The 20,950-nt window shown below is 38.7% G+C and overlaps 1 protein-coding gene across 3 annotated transcripts in view; it reads left to right on the top strand.

Moving 5' to 3' along the window:
* The window catches only part of Rspo2 (R-spondin 2), a 157,914-nt gene that overhangs the window by 95,048 nt on the left and 41,916 nt on the right, over positions 1-20,950 (top strand). For all 3 annotated transcript variants that reach the window (XM_036208437.1, XM_036208438.1, XM_036208439.1), the window contains exon 5: positions 1,409-1,597. In XM_036208437.1, the coding sequence (XP_036064330.1) occupies positions 1,409-1,597 (189 nt within the window). The remainder of the gene's footprint in view (positions 1-1,408; positions 1,598-20,950) is intronic.

The following is a 20,950-nucleotide window of genomic DNA, read 5'->3' as shown; positions in this document are numbered from 1 at the left end:
GATGCATTATATATCTCATTGATAGGCAGTAGAGTTAGGAATCATCAGTTATACTTCCCATTCCCTTAAATGGAGTGATTTTAAAATGAAACATGACAATTTTTTCTTTAGAAATGTTGCTTATCACTTTGAAGTTATATGTATTTGAAAGCTTAAAACTGAGGTTTGGAAAGAAAATGTGTTCATTTATAATTGTAGTTATGTGTAAATTAGTACATGTAGTTTATCACAATTGAAAAATGAAAAAGCCACTAAAGTATGTAAGTGCTATTTTAGCTTTGGAGAAGCAAGAATCGCACCCATTACAAATTGTAAATGAAAATGTACAAAATATTCAATGACAGAATCTTGTGCATTACTCTATGTAACGATTTTAAATGGATTTTTAAAATTATGGAATTGATTCTGATGCTTACTGAGATTGAAATCACAGTGCATCAATGTGTGAACTCCAGGCTGGGGTCCTCATGCACTCATGTGAAGAGCTTTTCAGTAGCAGTGTTGATAAAGAGGAACTCTCCACAGCTTTAATGTCCTGTGCCTACCTCCACCACTGTTCCATAATCTTACAAAAGGGAAATTAAATGTTTCCATGACTAGAGAAAAAAAAATATATATATATTGCAGCAGATGTCTGTTAATTTTCAAACTTGTATTATATGGCACGGCGAACAGAAGGTAAGAAATATAAGAATAGATAGGAAAGGGTTGGGGATTTAGCTCAGTGGTAGGCAAGCACAAGGCCCTGGGTTCGATCCTCAGCTCCACAAAACACACACACACACACACACACACACACACACACACACACACACACACACACACACACTGAACTCCTTGCCCACCTCCCAGTACTTGTATAGAGAATAGATAGAATAGGCAGAATAGATCCCTCCCTCCCTCCCTCCCTCCCTCCCTCCCTCCCTCCCTCTCTCTCTCTCTCTCTCTCTCTCTCTCTCTCAACTTCTTGCCTACCTCCTAGTACTTGGAAAATAAAGCAAACACAGTTATGGATCTGTGGTAGGGCATACGAAATTGATCTGATAGATGGTGGCTTCCACTGTGGCATGAAGACTGTGCCTTCTCTTTAGGTTTTGTCTGTTTAGAGACCATCTTTTAGAGATGATAGAGTATTGCATTTAGGACTGGACAGCAGTATCCCTTAAAAAATGTGACAAGTGGAAAGTATCTGCTCCTTCCTTACTTATATGGCATTTGTTTTTCTTAGCTGTCAGTGCTCTATGATTTAAACAACTGTAGAGGAGTTCAGATCCTGTAGGCTACATGAGCTATTTTTTTAATATGTATGGTTGAGGTAATGGATAAACATAGTTGTATAAGTTTTATATCGAATGAATAGTGGATACCCAACTGCTGTCTCTGTTTGTATTTTTTAAATCTTTATCAGAAGGATGTGAAGTTGGTCATTGGAGTGAATGGGGAACATGTAGCAGAAACAACCGCACATGTGGATTTAAATGGGGTCTGGAAACCAGAACACGGCAGATTGTTAAAAAGCCAGCGAAAGACACAATACCATGTCCAACCATTGCTGAGTCCAGACGATGCAAGATGGCCGTGAGGCACTGTCCAGGAGGTGGGTCTTACTAATCATTCCCGTGTGCTGTGTGTGTGCTCTTTGGAATTTTCCCTCCCTCCCCTCCCTCCTCCCAATAAACGCTATTAATCTATCCATGATGAAAACCTGATACTAACAATTACTTCAGAAACAAATACTTAGTTGTGATGCATATAGAGTTAACATTTATTTTGCTTTCATAATATTTTAAAAACAACTTGAAGGGCCGGGTGTTGGTGACACATGCCTTTAATCCCAGCACTTGGGAGACAGAGCCAGGTGGATCTCTGTGAGTTCAAGGCCACCCTGGTCTATAGAACAAGATCCAGGACAGGCATCAAAACTACAGAGAAACCCTGTCTCGGACAAAAAAAAAAATTCTTTCAAGCTTATGAATGAGATTTATGTGTGTGTGTGTGTGTGTGTGTGTGTGTGTGTGTGTGTCTTTTTTCAAACGTACCATAAAAACTGGTTCTTGTGAAATTGGTCCTTTGCTCAGAAGGAATTTTCAGTTGAGAAGTGCTTAGACTGTAAAATCATCTGCATCATTACTAGTTGAAGATGACGACTTAAAATAAACTTACCCAAACACTGGGAAGAAAAACCCTGTCTTAATGTTACCACAATTAGCCTCCTTTCTTTGTTTTGATAATAATTTGTAGAAAACAGCTACTGGTGTGTGTGTGTGTGTGTGTGTGTGTGTGTGTGTGTGTGTGTGTGTGTGTGTGTGTGTGTTTAACTCTTTGTAATAATTATACTGATTTGCGGTCATTATTCTATAATAGCCGGATTAGGCTGATTTGGAAATTAGGAGATGGGTACTTAGCAAGGTGTTGGACAACACAGAACGAGGAGGTCAAAATGGAATTCTTATGTGCATGTGTTTGTGTGTTGTGACTACACGTCTCCAACCTTTTTAAGACGTGGTCTCTTATGCCCTGGAACTCACTATTTTGGCTAGACTGGCTGGCCCACAAGGCCTTAGGGCCCTCTGTCTGTGTGCACTGTACCCAGGGCTGGAGTTGCTGACATACCTGACTTATGTGGATTCTGGGTGTAGACACTTAGGTCTGTGTGTTAGTGCATCAAGCATTATTATCAACCGAGCTGTCTCACCAGCTTCTCGATGTGGAATCCCCACAGTGTGAGTGTGCTTCTTAGAGCAGTAATCATCTGTTGACATCTGCTGTATCACTGGCCAAAGCCATGCTGCTGCGGATGAAACTGAGATTTTTTTTTTTAAGCGTACAAATAGAAAACCAAAGCAAAAAGCAAGTTGTGTTTGGAAAAGTGCCTCGTAAAATAATCCAAACTTTTGTTTGCCTCTCCCCCTCCCCCTCTGTTAGTGTGTAACTTTTCAACCTTTTAACTCTAGCCCAGAGAGGGAACATGTAGCCGCTACAAGGGGTTTATGTCCACATTCTGCTGCCTTGTAGAGAATGTCTATGATCCATGGAGAAAGACGAAACTCTGAAGACTGGAAGACTCCAGCCGGCCTCTGAGGACTATTAGATCCAGATTCAGAAGCTCCTGTGGAGGAGGCAGCTTTTCCTCTTGAATTAGTCTTGCTTTTCCTTACTGGGCCTTTGAAACAAAGTTTTTTTAGGTCTGCTTTGCACTAACAAGGATGGTTTTGTTCATTTAAAGTGGGTATTTTTCAGTCAAAATATAAGAAAATATTTTCTTACAAAACTAATAAGCCACTTCTTGGATAGCTGAGAGCATTTAACCTGCAACCTTTTGCCTAAAAGCAAACCTGATGTATTCAGGTATTGAAAAGAAAGACGTTCTTTGTTGTATATTGTTTATATAGCCCCTCCCCCATTCCTTTTTCAAGCAACATGGTCCTGCAATTGTGGTTTACATTAATAGCAAAAATTAAACTGAAAATATTCTTGTAACAAACATGCTTGTGTGTAAGAAGAGCCCAAACACTCCTCTACCCCTTTCAAGCCTTTTATTTTGTCCTGACCTCAGTCATGATAGAGAATTTTCTAGAGAGAGGATAGGTTAGCCATGTTTATCACATTTCTGTTCTTTGTACTTCCAACAGTTACCATCTAAATGGAATATGCTTGACTCTACTGATAATTTAAATTGTGCTACAAAAAAAAAATCAGTTAAGCCTGAGTTGCTAATTTTCTTCTCCTGACAAAGAAATCAGAGATAGATTCTAGCTTAAACTGTATTTAGGTTTTAACCATCTTTTATCCATTAAGCATTGCACTAATCCCTGTAGCTATCTAATTTTCAGTTCACTAATTTTTTTTTTTTTGGTCTAAATTTAGCCAAATAGTAAACATGCTTGTGTTTCTTTACAATAGGGTTTCAAAGATATGCTGAAACTTTGTTTTGTTTGATTTATGGGAAAATAAATTAGTAGAAAGTAATGGCTGTAACAAAATGACTTCTATTTACAAATGTAGGATGTAAGAACTAAGAAATTATTTTTGGAATTTGAGCAGTGGTTGCTAAAAATTGGCATAACCTCCAGTGGAGAGCCCACCTTGCCCCAGGTGAGAGACGGAAAAGTCCCTTTCTTCAGCAGGTCACGCTGATTAGGAAGAATGGAGAAGAAAACCACTTTATCCCCTCTTCCATCTTGATTTGATTTCAGTGATCTGCTTTGACAAACCATGCAAAAATGTAAGTCGTAATCAGGTTGGGAATACAGGCATTTTTCAGATCTTTTCAACATATGTCGGGATTTTTCTCCCGTTGGAGCCAATCTTAACCTGATTGCGCTCAAATGCAGCCTTTGCCTCCTTCACACTGGAGCACAGACTCATTTAAATCAGCTGCTTTTGATTAGGGAAAGGCCCGAGCTAGAGGTCAGCATCATGGAGTGGCTGCTAAGTAGGTAAGCTGTTACACTGAAAACTATGAAATATGATAAAATGAAAACTACAAGAGTAAAAATAACAAAAATACCTTGGTATAATGGCCTACCCTGTTTCCTTCTTTACCCATCACATGCTGATTTGTTTTGTGAGGGGAATAGAAGAAGATTATATAGACTTTAGTAGATGTATTTGTACTGAAGTACCCATTCTTCATTTCCAAATTTTTCTTTTTGGTCAGTTTCCTCGTTTTTTTTTTTTTTTTTTTTTAAATTACTGATGGAACAGGTAAGGTTTCTTGGACTTTTATACCAGCCTTTAGAGGTTTGGTCTGTGATGTGGGTGTCTACATCCTGTCAACTTACAACTTTTATGACCCCTGACAAGTTGCTTAACCCCCCTTGGCCCTTATTTCCTCATTTATAAACTGAAGGTACGGATGCAGGAGACCTCTAAGGTTTAGTTTTCTTCTAAATCCCAGTGACTGTAGGATTAACTGCTGAAAGGAACAGGTGAGGTCTACGGTTACCATGTAGGAAGACAAGAAAAAGAGCCTGGGGTCCAAGAGTGCAGATTGACCATGGAGCTGATCATGTTTCTGGTGGTAGCTGCCCTGAGCATGTACTGAGTCTTCTTGTGACTTTCCCTCTCCTGCTCCAAAAATGAATGTTGTGTTATCAACCTTCAAAGACTAAATAGGATTTGTTTTAAATGTAAGTATTTAAATGTATGTAAATGTAAAAGCAGGAGTGTAAGGGAGAAACAAAGGGAAAAAGGGGGAGCACAAGAAACTCCAGGAGGAAAAAGGACAACACATGAATTTTAACAGTCCATTTGGGAAAAAGTGGGAAGAAGAAAAGACCCCTAAAAAGTCACCTCTTATTTGTTGCAGATACAGCCATCCCTTCCTGTCTCTTGAGTGATAGATTTCATCCTGCTGGTAATAACTGAGTGTAGTAATGGCCCCAAACTCTGAATGGAAGGAATTTTGAATCCAGTTTAAGTTCTGTACTAGGCAGTATTTTAAGAGAAAAAGGTACATGGGTTATTACATATTTGAGTGATCAGTGGGAGCACAACATCAAGTTGTTAAAGTATGGTGCTGGAAGATACCCATGTACAGTAGCAGATATTGTTATCTGTAAGTATGTATAATTTCCTACACTTAAAAGATTAGCAAATGTTCTTTCATGTGTATACTCAACATTAGTCTTTCAAAACATTATTATTATTATCATTAGTAGTAGTATATGGTGGGGGAAACTTTGTGGACTTAATTCTCTCCTTCTTCCTTTATGCAAGAAAATTCACATTCTTAGGCTTGTATAGCAAGTATGTTTTCTTGTTTAAGTATCTCTGGCTTGACAGCAAGTTTAGTTAGATGTTTGTAGAAGAGTGTTTATTGTTCTATTTTTCTATTGCTTAAAGAATTCTTGAGTTTTTCTTAGAAAGAATAACTATAGTAAGGAAGTAAATAGTTGAGCATATATAATTTCATGCACAAGCATGAGCTATACAGAAAAGTAAAGCAGGACACTGAAGGAGGGTTTTGGCTGAGATGTGCTAACCTTTCAGAAAACTGTGAAAGTGGTGTTTGGTCAGAAATGTGCATAGTTTGAATTTTCTTTGGGTTGCCAACAAGCTCCCAAATAAAGACATGGAGACTTATTATTAATTATGAATGCTCAGCCCTAAATTAGGCTTATCCCACTAGCTCTTTTAACTTAATTTAACCTGTTTCTATTCATCTATGTTTTGCCACAGGACTTTTTATTTTTAACCTTTCTTTCATTCTATATTTCCTACTTTCCTGCTTTCTTCATATCTGGCTGGCCCCTGGCATCTATTTTTCTTTCTTCCCCAGAACCTAAAATCCTCCTTCTACTTACTCTCCCTGCCTAGAAGTCTTGCTTATACCTCCTCCATCGCTATTGGCCATTCAGCTTTTTATTAGACCAATAGGTGCCGTAGGCAGGCAAGATAAAGCAACAACACATCTTTACATAGTTAAATAAGTGCAACACATCTTTATATAGTTAAACAAATATTCTGCAACATAAACAAATGCAACACATATTTGCACAGTTAAACAAATATTCCACAACAAATCTAAGCTAAGGTGATCATGTGAAGATCAAAGATACATTTGTTGTACTTGACTCAATGACTATTATAATATTCTTGATTCTCCCACGACATTTTTGGGAAAGAGGGGTTCCCAGTGAGTACCAGTGAGGCTCAGACTGGTTCTTAACAAGTTGCTAGTAACAGAGTGTAGAGTAGGAACAAGGTCTTGCTGCCTGAGAAGCCCGAGTTTCTTGTGTCTTTTCCTTGTTCCTGTAGTAAAACTTGAAGTTGAAACCATGACTGTCTTGCATTGTGATTTATGCAACTTTAAGCTCTTTCTATTCCTACATTCAGAAATATCATTTGATTTCTTTCCTAGTACTTCAAAATACAACACCACTCCTTCCAGATACCATCCTATATAGAACAACTAGTGAGGTGAAACCCAGAGGTCATATTTCATATATCCTGAAGCACTGTGTCACTAGCTATGCTTTAACTCATATCCTATGAAGACCCTCCTCTCCTTTAATTGTAGTGTTGTTGGTGTTCAGTTTGGGGGAGTATATGGTTTCAAGATAGTCCCTTTAGTATTTAGTCCTTCAGGGTCAACTTTTAGATGAGCCTGCTTGGTGTGTTAAGCCATATTTAACATCCATTGCCCTACTTATGATTACTCTATGCCTAACATTGTTTTCTTGTTTCTTTCTGAGACGTTTCAGTAATCATCCTCTTAAGTGATGCTCTGACAGGTGCTCAGTGGCTTTCTGCATTTGGTGCTCATTCAAGTATAATTCTTGGAGCCATGCTCATATTTCCTTAGCAATACACAAGCAAGTTAAATATAAATAGGAAGTCTATTATGACCTATTTTAATTTGGAAATAATTCATTCATCTTAAGGAGGATTATGATCCACCACTTTTCTTCTTCAAAAGTAGTTCTTAACTTAGTAAAAAACAAAAGAAAATGTTACTTAGTAACTTGGAACTTTAATCTCTGTAAAATCTGCTTTTAAAAGTTAACAGGAATAAGACCTCACTAATACCTGTTTTCTGTATATAAATTGACAGCATCATTTGGACTAAGCATTGGATAATAGAACTAAAGATGGCTGCTGATTGTGAAGGATTAAACCAACAACAGGAAATAAGCACATTTTCAGTAGGACAGGGTCAAGAAAATATGCTTTAGACATATGTTCTTTATTTCTCTACATTTTGTTTACATTTAATTTGCAATTTATGTGGTCTGCTTTCTACATGCAAGCTTCAAGGGTCATTGGAAGAGAGGATAAGAGAAAAACATATCTCTTCTGTGACTTACACGTTGTCTAAAAAGGTGTCATTAATGAAGCTTTTCTCTGAAGATTCTTTTGCCTTTCTGTATGTTCTGTTAAATACTTCATTATATTTCTTTGAGCAATTAGTGGTTTGTGATAGTGGTGATTTTAAATTAAATAAATCACACTGTTTCCAGGTAGTCTGGATACATAGATGGTATATGTAGTGAATGTAAATCAGAATAGTTATCCATAGCTGCAACATTGTTAATTTTATCATTGTTATATAGAGCTGATGTTTTACAACAACCTTCTTCCAAAAATTTCTGGCAGTATTGTGTCTAATACTCCTTTTTTAGGGCCTTAATAGTGTCTTGAGAAATGGCCTTTTCTTGGCCCTTCCATCACACCTTTAAATTTTTTATTTTATTTTTTTTTCTTGTTCTTAGAAAATGGACAGAAGATTAAACATTGGCTCCTACAGTTAGTGGTAGTACAATTTTCATTGGTGGTGGTGGTGGTGGTGGTGGTGGTGGTGGTGGTACTGGTGTGTGTGTGTGTGTGTGTGTGTGTGTGTGTGTGTGTGTGTGTGTGAGAGAGAGAGAGAGAGAGAGAGAGAGAGAGAGAGAGAGAGAGAGAGAGAGTGTGTGTGTGTGTGTGTGTGTGTCAGTCTTAGGAAACCCAGGGTCTTTTGAAGTACCATCTTCTGAGTGTGGGGATCACAAGTTTGTGCCACTGTGTCCAGTGGTAGTACATCTTTTGTTGCTGTTTTTAAGCAATCTAGTTATTTTCAGGTTTGTTTATTCTCACATAGCAGAGTGTAAGATCTAAGGAAATGTGAAGTAACAAACCAGGTTTCTGGGGTGTGTATGTGAACCATAAAGTCTATAGGTGGTAAAACCATGGGCATGGACACAGAAATCTAAGAAGAGCAAAGCACTTACAGAATACAAGGGAGGGAGATATGACAATTTCCTTTCTTAGTCATTGAAAGTCTGTCTTGATACCATTCTTGCTTGCCCAGAGGGGACACTGAGAGAGTGAATAAGTGAAAGAAGCTACACCTTTGTGTCACTCTCTGAGGTTCCCATCTAGAAGGTCTACCAGACTGATTTGATTATAGTCTGGGGCACCATGTCCTCATCTTTTTTATGGGTACTTAAAAAAAGAATTTCTCAACTGCATATGTCACTGAAGGCCCATTGTCCACCGTGTAACAAGGCAAAGAGGAAAATTCCAGAGTGCCTTTCTTTTATGAATTTTACCCAGTAGTAAGCTAGTTTGATCTTAATGTGAAAGATGTAAAACCATTTTATGAGTATCCAAAATAAAAACATTTAATAGGACACAGATGGTGCCAGAGGTAGAGTGTCCCCTTTATAGGAAATGTTGCCCTACTCTCTTTAAGACAAGAAATCCCCTAACGATTCTTTATTTTTTCTTTGTGATTTTTATTGATGGGTGACAACTTTTTACTCCTAGTAATCAATATACTGTGTACTATTGTGGACACGACATCAGAGAGACAGAGATAGATTACACAGCAGCCATTGGGAAGTGTCAGTCTTCACCATTTCGCCCATTTTTCCTCATGTGCACACAGAGCATGAATGTGACTTGAAATATTTTCATAATAATAGAGTTACAATACCCACCCCTGCAACCTGATGTCTACACCCCAAATGTCCGACCCACCACACTTTTCCAAAGAATCCTGGACTGTGTATCTTGTCAGACTGTATATCCAACTGCAGTGTGGAAAAATGGCTACAAAATGACAGTTTCTTTGGAACTCTGCTGGTAAACTACAGACCTGATGTGTCCTCTGAAAACGCTGGTGATAAGTGTCTGAATGAAATCTGCCTGTTGGGTAATGGATGCCTTATTCCTGGGACCCCTTGCTCTCTCTCATTCTCCCTCTCCTCATCTGTGTCTTCCTGCTCTTTATTCAGTGGCTTCTGGATCCATTGGAATTGGCGGCCCTAATGATTCTTAGAAATGCCCTTTCGTTGACTCTGGTGCCTGTGATCTCCCTATGGTGTGGATGAAGAGTAGGATCAAGTTGGTGTACCTCCAGGGCCAGGGGCAGCAAGAGACAGTTTTGTTGAAAGAATTACAGTTCTAAAATCCCAGTGTGACTCATGTTGTCTTTACACATAGTAGCTAAGTTGATACAATGATTTTGTTTTGTTTTGTTTTGTTTTTGTTTTTCGAGACAGGGTTTCTCTGTGTAGCTTTGCACCTTTCCTAGATCTCGCTTTGTAGACCAGGCTGGCCTTGAACTCACAGAGATCCGCCTGGCTCTGCCTCCTGAGTGCTGGGATTAAAGGTGTGTGCCACCACCGCCCACAATTATATTTTTTAAGAGGTCTGGCAAACATTTTCACTATTAACCTGCAGCTATGGAAACAACAGTTTTTGATGCACAATCAGCCTCTCTGTGATACCTAGACATAATTTTCATAGGACTAGCATTTTTTTCTTCTATTTAAGGATTTTGGAGACCAGGAATAAACTATGTAAACTTGTTTAGTAAGGACATTTAATAATTAACACATAGCCCTTACATCTTCTTGACAGGTGTCCATAATATTAGTGATAGTGTGAAAAGATACATAGCAGCATGGTGAAACAAGCCCCCCCCAAAATGTAAAAGTACAAGGACCAAGAAAAATGGAGGCAGAATAAGAAAGAGCTCAGGACTGATAAGAAAAAAAGCCCAAATATTCATTAACATAGTTGAACAAAATTTTTGACTTATACCACAATTTAAAGTAAGTAGTTATAGACCATAACATTGATTATAGCTTTTCGAAGGAAAGGTACTGTGTACATATATTTATAAATAAAAAACGTACTGGTGCATACACATAAATATCCCTTCACAATCTGAACACGCTGAAGTTTGTGCACTTAATTTATGCTGGAGGAGGAGGAGGATTTAGATGATAGACTAGAGTTGGAGAAATTGATAATGCTCACAAACTGTTCTAGTTCCATAGGAAGAGAAAAACTAAGCAGGTTACTGTCAGATGAAATGGAATTCTCAAAGGGGAGGCACATTCAGAGCAGTGGATCCTGTGGTCGAAAGTATCCGAGAAGGCAGCTTCACTTCAGTACTTATCCCTCCATGAAAAGCGGAAAGTGTGTGATCACAATGTGACTCCTCAAAGTGTGAGATGGACAGAGAACTCAGGGAAGGATCATCTGCTTTATTTGACCGGTGTCATCCAGAATATTCTTTTAGTGAATATTGGGATTTGGAGAGAAGAGTTTAGCATCTTAAATATCTATATATGATACAGCTCTGTTGTCCTGGGTTTGCACGGCAACTCTTGAAAATTATCAGTAAGTAGTTACTAGATGGTAAGGAAGATCTCCCAAGGGACTTCCCTACACTAATATTTTAAGGAGCCTTTTGGGATTTTTGTCTCTTTTCCAAGGCTGTTCCTGGATGATTTTAATCTGTATCACTGTATCAAAATTATTAGTTATGAGAAAACCAGATGGAAATTGAATAAATGCTTCCTGAGTTGAACTTACTTTATTAAAATATGTTGTTGGGGTACCTTCCCATCTCTCTGTTGAACTTACATGATGCTATGTGAGAGCCGCTGTTCTAAGAAATCCACAATTCTTCCATGTTCTAAAGAAATGAACAGGTGGAAAGAAGGAGGTTTTAGAAATAAAACTGATAATCAAATCAATGAAGAAGAAAATTTACATCACACAATGGCAAAAGAACCAATTCATAAATGTCAACTGACTCTTGTAGGCTCTGATGTTTTAGTGGAGGGGAAAGGCATTATTAGCTGTAGGGCCCAAGGAAATTTTTCCAAAGAGCAGGGATGAATAGAAGCTTTGTAATTGAGATTTGTTTGTTTACTTTGTGAGTGTCTGCCTGCATGTATATATGTATGTGCACCATGTGAATGCTTGTTGCCCAAGGAGGCCAGAGAAGGTGTCAGATCCCTTGGAACTGGAATTACAGATTTGAGTTACCATGTGAGTGCTGGGAGTTGAACCCTGGTCCTCTGCAAGAACAGCAAGTGCTCTTAACTACCAAGCCACTTCTCCAGCCCTGGAAGGATTATTTTATTATTTTTCTTTGATTGAAAATAGATTTTTTTCATACAATGTATTCTGATTACAATTTTCCCTCCCCCAACCCTCCCAGTCCCACCTCACCTTCCTTCCCATATCGATCCATTCCCCTTCTGTCTCACAGTAGAAAACAATCAGGTGGCTAAGGAATAATAATAAAATAAGACAGAACTAAGCAACAAATTGGAATAGGACAAAACAAACAGAAAAAAAGAGCCAAAGAAAAACTATGAGAAATACATATAGAAACAAAGACACATATTTTTGCACACATAGGAATCCCACAAAAGCACAAAAGCAGAAGCTGTACTATATACACAAAAGGATGATGTTGGGGGTTAGGGTCAAATGGGGGAGGGGAGAGCAGAAGGGAGTGAGGAAGAGAATATGGAAAGGGACAACTAAAATGGCCATTTGAGGGGTCATATGGAAACTTAATACAGAAGCTTTTAGAAACTTCCTAAAATATATATATATATATATATACATAAGAAGTTGATCTAAATAAAATTGTCAAATAATGGAGACATTGTCCCAACTAGACATCTCTTATCATCAAATGAAGCTTCCAGTAACAGGAATGGGTTACATGTAATCACATTGTGGCCAAAGGGGCCCTGTGGGAACCCCCAAACAACTCATGCTACTGTCAAGGTTATTGGTTTCTCTCAACAAACTGACATTAAGGTCCTATCACTGAAGACAATACCTGCACAACTCATTGAACACAGAGAAGGCAAATTGGTACCTATCTAGCTAGAGCCTTCAGTCTGATTGACTAGTAGTGTTCATGGTACTGGGAAGTACTCTTCCTGATATCAAAGGAGAAATGTAAACACTAACCCAGCTACAAACCCTTCTATCTACAAGATGACCTTACTGCAAGATAACTAATATCTGATTGGATTTAAGGTCCACTCCATAAGATGGAACCCATCCCTGACACTGCTTTGATGACTAAGATTAGCTGGGCCAGAGACTTAGGGGAAAACCAAATACTACTGTTCTGCTGAAGAAAGATAGCCATACGATGACTCCTAATGACATTTTCCTTTACTCAGAGCAGTACGTTGTTTAGCTACCATCGGAGAAGCTTCCTCCTGCAGCCAGTGAAAACAAACAGAGACCCACAGCTCCATAAGGAGTAGGGAGGGAGACACTTGAACACTCAGTCCTAAATGGGATGTTTCTATCAAATCACTCCCCTCACGACTCAGAGAACTCTGTGGAGGAGAAGGTGGAAAGATTGTAAGAGCTTGAGGGGAAGGAGTAGCAAGGAAACAAGGCACCCTAAACACAGCAGGATGAGTATATATGAACCCTCAGAGGCTGTGGCAGCATGCATAGGGTCACACCAAATGGTTGCTTTGGTTTGCACCCGATGGGGTCCTGGATATGAGAAGTATCCCATGCCCCCATCCCTAACCCAGAAACTAACGCCTTGATAACTACTTGCAAATGAAAAACTGTTTTATCCAAGGAAGTTTTCAAAAACCCCGTATTAAATATAGGTCCCACACCCAGCAGTAGATAGCCAATATAAAATGAACTCAACAGCATCTTCAGGGATTTTCTGTCTGATACTGTGTTAGTATCAGGCATTTCTTTTTCAGTGGAGATTGTGGAAGCCCAATGTGAGGAGGACAAATTCTACATAGCAGAAAGGATAAGTTGCTGACTGGGAAGTGTATCTGTGGCTAGAAGGATTTTGGACTTTATCTTGTACAGTGTGGAAAGTCCAGGAGACATTTGAAAATGTGGGCGGTGTGTTAGCAGAAAGCCGACTAAGACCTGAGAGGCTGAATGTTGTGTTGGGAAGGTGTCAGTCAGTGAGAGGATAAACTGTTCATCCTAGACTGGGGGCCCAGCACTGCGCAGAGGCTAATTTAAATGGTAGAATTACCAGTAAATACTTCAGAGTCTTGATGTTTATGCATTTTTCTGTTTGCTTGCTTTTCTAATGAGTGTAGGATTTGATCTTGGCCTTCAGTCTACTATGACCCCTCTATCTCTGTCTGCCAACTTTCTAAGCCAGGCCATTTCCTGGTTATTTGTGCAATGTTTCCTACTCTTCTTTCCCCTTTTTCTGTTTTAGTGTAGGCACGTTTTGCTTTTACCCCAAGTGAACTGTATCTGTTTCTCACTCCTTCCATTTGCCATTTCTCTGAGATCTTTGAATGGATTAGTCTCCATTTTTTACTGTCATATTAACTGTCATTCCCCCTTCCAGTGTACTTTCTTAAAACACATAAATATTATTCAAGTCAAGGATGAAAATGTTCCCACAAGGCCTGATTTCAACTGTATAATCTAAAGTGATCTTATCTGACATGTTAGTGACTGGACTTTGGGTTTTAAAGGAATCTCAAGTGAAATGCTGGGTTCAGGAGAAAAGTATGTAGTAACCAATGTGCTACATTTGTGACATGGGGCAGGAGGAAATGTATAGCTCACTTGTTCTTCTCTTCCCATTTTCCTTTAACAGCCCACTCTGCTCAGGGCTCTTCAGCTGCCATCCTCCCACTTTCCAATGCACACCTTTTAATAGATACCTTTAGCGATGGCAGACATAAGTATCATGGAAAGCACAGCACAGGAAATCAGAGTTTTAAACTTGCAATTACACTATCCTTGTTCACCTCTTAATTGAATGACATAAAGTTTCTTAATTACCTAAAGCCCAGTCATGTACAAAATGGGTCTAGCCTGCCACAGCATGACTGAGTGGTAAGTGAAGAGGGATGTTAACAGGTGAGTTCTTTGCCACATATTATTCAGGTTCTGTTATGTTCCAATACTGCCTCCTGTGAGCTAGCCTCCTCCTGGTTCTCACTGGTTTGCTTTTAGCCCATCTCCCAGCTCCCTCTGATATGAACTAGCTTCTTTCTGAGCTCTGGTCTCATAGGTTCACTCACTGATAGGCATCTCTCCCTAGATATATGATGCCAATATGCTTGGTTTACCATGACTGATACATCATTGACACCTCCTTTCCCCTGGGATTGGTCATTCTTTCTATAAGCATCACAGCTTGTCAATGCTTTGGACCCTTAATACAGTCTCCATACTCAGACATACCAGGACTTAAATCTTTGCTCAACACCTGAAAGTCAACCATTTTGAAACATTTCTTCAGTGCCAACGTCTATGTGATGTGATAATGTGTGCCTGTGACATAGGGTTGTCATGAAGATTAAATCATACTATTCTTTTCATGTTTTGTATAACATGAAAGATAAAAATAACACTTTTGTTGTTGGTGATGGTTATGGTGCCAGCATAGAATCCAGGGTCTTCTATGTGCTTCTCCAGGGGCTTTGTCACAGAGCCACATTGCCTAGCACACTGGCCTTTACCTCTTAACAAAGTAACTACCTATCTGGTCTTGCTTCTCATTTGGTCACTCCTTTTCCTTTCTAGTATCTCTACTTGAAGTCCTCTTCCATCACTGGGCTGGGGACCATCTTTATAATCCTGCTAACTGATGTGTCAGCATAGACAAAGCTGAATTGGTTTCTCTTCACTGGCAGGGATGGTGACAAACAAAATGCTGAGTTTAAGAATTGGTGAGGCAGCCAATGAGCATCCTTATTAGGGCATCATGCCGAGGAAGACTTACCTACTGAAAGAAAGGGCTGGAGGTTACAAGGTGAATAGCCTAGGCTAATGGTTACTAAGATGTGCAGACCTGAGTCCTGAGGGGACTGCACCAGTGTTCAGTTTTGATACACTCTTAATTTAGTTATTAGAATATCAAGATTGAGACAGTAATGAAAAATAGATACTTGAATTAATAATCTATCTTTTTATCATTGTAAGCTTAGGAAATTGGTAATAGACTGGTTGGTCTGAAGGCTCTGTTTCCCCAAATACCAAGTCCTTATATATCTTTCTTGAAATAGATGTCTGATGCAATGAAATAGTAAAAGCAGTTTAATACCAACTTAGGTAAGACGTATCTCAAAAAGGTTCCCACCCCCTCCCCTTTTCTTCTTTTCAGCTGATGTCACATCCTATATAAGGAAGCTGCATGCATCTGTCTTGCATCTATACATGGATTTTACATGTTGAGAGAGGTATTGCTATCTTGAGTAATTTAAAGTAATTTCTATCTCAAATGTCAAGCGTCTGCTGCATTTCAGCTCTTCCTCCATTTGGTATAATTGTCAACTTCATGTGCACAGATTGACTTAATACAGTCATCAAATGTGCTTTGAATTAAGAGCTATTTGGCCAGCTTCTGTAGTGCTGTTTGAAGCGGTGCATTCTGTGTTACTATTACCATTTTGCCTCTACTTTATCAGAAACATAAGAGCTGTGGATTCCCAGAACCACTACATGAAATCTTTCCACCAGGTGGATGACATGTGCACATATCTAGTTCGAAAACTAGAACAATGGTAGCCTAATTTGAACCATTCCTTCTATAATCACTTACATTTATTAAGAATTTACGTAAAGGAGTTCAAACGAGGGTAGTGACCTCTCAAGCACTGACATTAAGAAAAAAAAGGTTTACTTTTAATCACACAGTGCCCAAGTTGGTGCTATCTCATGCAACATCAGTATTTATGAACCGTTCCATGGTCAGTGTAGTGCAAGGAATCGATAAAGGGGATTTGAAAATTCAAAACACATCATAATTTATTGTCCTCGCACATTTGTGCTTACTCAAGCTTATGTGTGGGGGAGAACTGGCGGGCCCAGCGTTGCGTTTAGGGAAATGTTCAGTGTTGTGCTCAGCATTTTGTTTGATAGTTGTCACATTGTTCTCATTGTCTCTCCCCCTCTGTTTATTTCCCTGCTTCTTAAACAGCCTGATGAAATCTCATCAGCCAACTGGGATCGAGTCTTGATGAGTGCCAAGTTGCTTTGATGAAATCTAGTATAATTATCTTAAACTCAATTTTATTTGGCTTTAATGCTGGCATTTTCCATATTTAGGAAATTAGTATATTCATCTGCTACTGGAATAGAAGTCCAGACAGCAGTAGCTAAAATTTAAAAAGCCACAATTTTAGTTCGTTTTATGCTTTTGTTTCAGAAATAGCTTGTATGTGCATTTAAACTTTAAGAAAATGTTTCACATTTGTTCCTTCTAACAATAACAAAATCAAAACAAATTACTAGCCCAAAGTACCCCTCTCTCAAAAAGGAAATAACATAGTTCTCTTTGACCAAAAAGAGGTCCTATTTTTTTAACCTTCCTAAGACAGACAAAATATTATTATTTTAAATAGGACATTTTTATTTTATCACTATGAAAAGTGAGTTTTAAAAAGCTATTTTGGTTCAGAAGGCAGTATTGCAAAAGAGCCAAAGCCTCTTAAAATTCAGTCTTTAATTTCTGATACTTATACTGTGAGAAAATTTAGCTTATTAACATTTATGCAAAAGCACCATTTTATCTTTGAGATCATTGCAATGTTATGATGTATGGAAATTTGGGTGTTAGAGTATGGCCCTGCAAATAGGGTTTTCAAAATGTTCACAAAGGCATAAAAAAGACATGGACCTATTCAGTTAGCAAGTTTCTGCTGTCCTCAAGATTCCTAAATTTAATTTGTACTGGTAAAGTTTTTTGCTTGCAGTTGAAATCTGGAATTCAAAGAGATTCGGGTTTTGGAATAATAGTCCTCAGTGTGGACACTTTGGAGGATCTTAGAGAGACTAGGATCTTCTCTGGACATGTAGAGGTTAGACTAAGATTTTCTTATTTGAATTTATTTCATGAAATTATTACAGAATTTTGACACCCTCCCAACAGCCTGGCATATAACATCCCCTATGTAGACTCTTGCAGGCAATGGCAGTTTAATTAAAGGCAGAAAATTGATGTCTGGTAATTGAAGACAGTTCTATGACCATGGGAGAAAGTGATGTATGTTGTCTTTTGTCAAAACTGTGTGCCTCTGTACTCCTCATTCAATTGTTCAATTGCCTTTCCCTTTTCATACATTTCTTTGGTCGGTTTTTCAGTAGCTGTAATGTGATTTATTAATCACTATAAAGAATTTGCTAGTTTTACTACAGTGTTTATAGACTGTTCAGTCTAGTATTACTTCAGAATTACACCGCAGGTGAGTTCTGCTGACTATCAAACTCAGCAGATTTCTGTGTGAACAGAAAAGGACTGGAAAAATGCTGTGACTTCCTGTTGGCTACATTTATGGTCTGTATGCTGCTGATAGCCAAGAGAATGATTATTCATCAGAGAGGTGTGAATCTCATTTTGTATTCTGCATGCTCTCTAATAGATTTTACTTGTGGTTAATGGAGTATCTGTTGAAGGCTATCAAAGACAATATGGGACGCACCCAGCACACAAGATTGAAAAAGGATCTACAATTATTTTTCACATTGTGGTGCACATAAGTCCTTTTCACATAAGTGATGTCACAGTCTACTCATTAAGATTTTTACATTTGTTCATTAGTCAATTGTCATTGTAATCATTACCTAGAACAAAGTTCAAAGAAGCTGTTGAATTTTGTGTATTTGCTAGACTTTCCTCTAGTTGATTCGAGTGAGCCTTCTACCAAAGCTAACTACTAGATGAAAACAAAAGGAGTGTCTCTATTTTTCAACATAAAATACAATATTTTATGAACTTAGGAAGGGAAATTTGAGATGTTTATAAAAGAAAAGGCAAAAGGAAGATCATAGAGTGAGAGTTAACATCTCAGGACTGAGTCTTGATTTTGGATACTGACTGTAGTCTACACAAAAGTCCCAGATGAATCTCAAATGATTAGCCGAGAGTCTGGCGATAATAGCTGTGGCTCTGGTGTGAGTGTCTCCTGGTCCACAGCCTAGAAGGAAATGAGTGAAATATGTGCTTTTCCTAGTAAGGTACTTGAATTTTTTTTTTTTTTTTTGCTAGTAAGTATTATACTTCCTATAAACCACAAGCTTTGCTGATAAGGTGACTCAAGATTTGAAAAGGTATCAAAGCTGCGATAATCATAATAAAAGCAAGAACCAAACACCAACAGCAAGGAACATGGATGTCTTAGAAAAACACTGGCACCAACTGCTTCCCAAGTTCTATGGAAGAGATCTATTAACCCTTTCCAAACTTTTATCAGGAGGGAGCTGTGATTGATGCTTGTATCTGTGGCTTCAGCACTTCAGTGTATTTGGCTTTTCTATATTCATCACTTGACCAAATGGTTCAGCTAGCTTTTTGTATTAAATGAATATTCTCTCAGAATTGGGCTAGGAAGGGAACTTCAGATTTCCAAGATTTCTTTGACTCCCCTGAATTTGTATGTTTTGTCAAACTCCACTTCAGAAAGAACCTTCTTCAGGTAGATGCTAAGTTGTCTTGGGCCAAGGAGCTGTGAGCAAAGCATCCTGGGAGCTTTACATTTTTCCTGAGAGAAATAGGCCATCTGGCTTTGTAAGTTAGAAAACTGCTATCCACACCTCTGTGTCATCTCTCAAGGACTCTGAAACTAGAATCTAAGGTAGCTTTACTACTATTTTTCTTTTGTAAAAACATGTAATAAAACTATAGAACCATAGCCAGGGGTAGGATGAAGGGTAAAGGGTCATGTCTCAATGGATTGATAACAGGATTAGAACTTTGCAGAAATAATTTGCATTTCTGGCTAGTGTCTGTTATAAAACTCATAACTTAATCCAAGTTAGAATATGGGTTGTTTACATTTCAAGTTCCTTCAAGGGAAAAATCTATCATTTTGTGTGCTAAGGGGCAGTGATCACCTGTAAAAATTTAAAAACTACTTCTCGGTACAAGAAGAGACAGCTAATGTGAGAAGCACTCCACTCAAAACGAAGTTCCTTTACTAGTCTGTTTAGTGGCAAAAGGTAGAATTCTTTGTACAATTTTGGTATGGAAGATTGAAGTTGATATAGTAATAGCATCATCAGAACACTAAGCACGCTAAGGTGGCTATGTGTGTAACCTTCAGAAAGTCAGGACAAATCTCTCTCACTGCCAGGCCCATAGACGCTCAGAACCAACCAAGTAAACACACAGAAACTTATATTGCTTACAAACTGTATGGCCATGGCAGGCATCTTGTTATCTACTTCTTCTATCTTAAATTAACCCATTTCTGTTAGTCTATACTTTGCCACATGGCTTGTGGCTTACCGGTGTCTTTACATGTTGCTTCTCATGGCAGCGGCTGGCAGTGTCTCTCCCCCAGCCTTCCACTTTCCAGAATTCTCTTCTCTCTTGTCCCGCCTATACTTCCTGCCTGGCCACTGGCCAAACAGCATTTTATTTATACAGAGCAATATCCACAGCACTGCTGTGTTGACTCATGGGGACCTGAGTTGAGATCTGTTGAGACATCCTCAATGCTAGGTATAAAGATGTTACTAAGCAATTAATAAAGCTTACCTAAAATAGGCATTTTGACTTTTAAGTAACCCTTCAAATACTAAAGATTCATTATCACAGTGGCACAGCCTGCACTTTATGAGTGATTCTAGAAAAAAAAAATTTAATGTGGATAGAATGTGGGCAACATATTTTCAGATAATTAACTTCGTACTGTTCGCCTTGTATTCTTGGATTGATGAACAGGATGCTTTGTGTCAGTAAAGCAGAAAAGACCCATCTGGACACTTTTTTCAATGTTCCCACTATCAGCAATATTAGCCTTGTGAATGTCCTGTGGTTGAAGTGGCTGAACTGCATGACCAAGGCGCCCAAGCACAGAGGCAGCCTGACTACCATGTCCCATGTCACCGTCACACAGTAACTTCTTCCATCGCTGTGCCTGATTGTTTAGTGACTTTTCCACCCTTCTTTTCCCCCTTTTACTCTGTTAAACAGTTTGTGATGGATCACACCACCGCGACCACCAAATGCATTCAGTTTGGGAAGCAAACACTTTGTGGTTGGTTAGGACTGTATTCACACAGTTTGGAAAGTGGGGGTGGGGGTGGGTGGGAGGGGTGGTTTCAGGTTTCTGAAACATTCTGCAGAAAGTGAAGTGATAACAGTTCCTGCCAGTGGCCTTATGATTCAGTAATCACTGGAAGGAAGGAATGTTTGTTTAGGGCTTGACCTGGGTTAATAACAAGCAAGAATTATTACGTG

This window comes from Onychomys torridus, chromosome 16 (assembly GCF_903995425.1).
Source record: "Onychomys torridus chromosome 16, mOncTor1.1, whole genome shotgun sequence".
Taxonomy (NCBI): Eukaryota; Metazoa; Chordata; class Mammalia; order Rodentia; family Cricetidae; genus Onychomys; species Onychomys torridus.
This window is presented reverse-complemented; position numbering and strand designations above follow the sequence as displayed.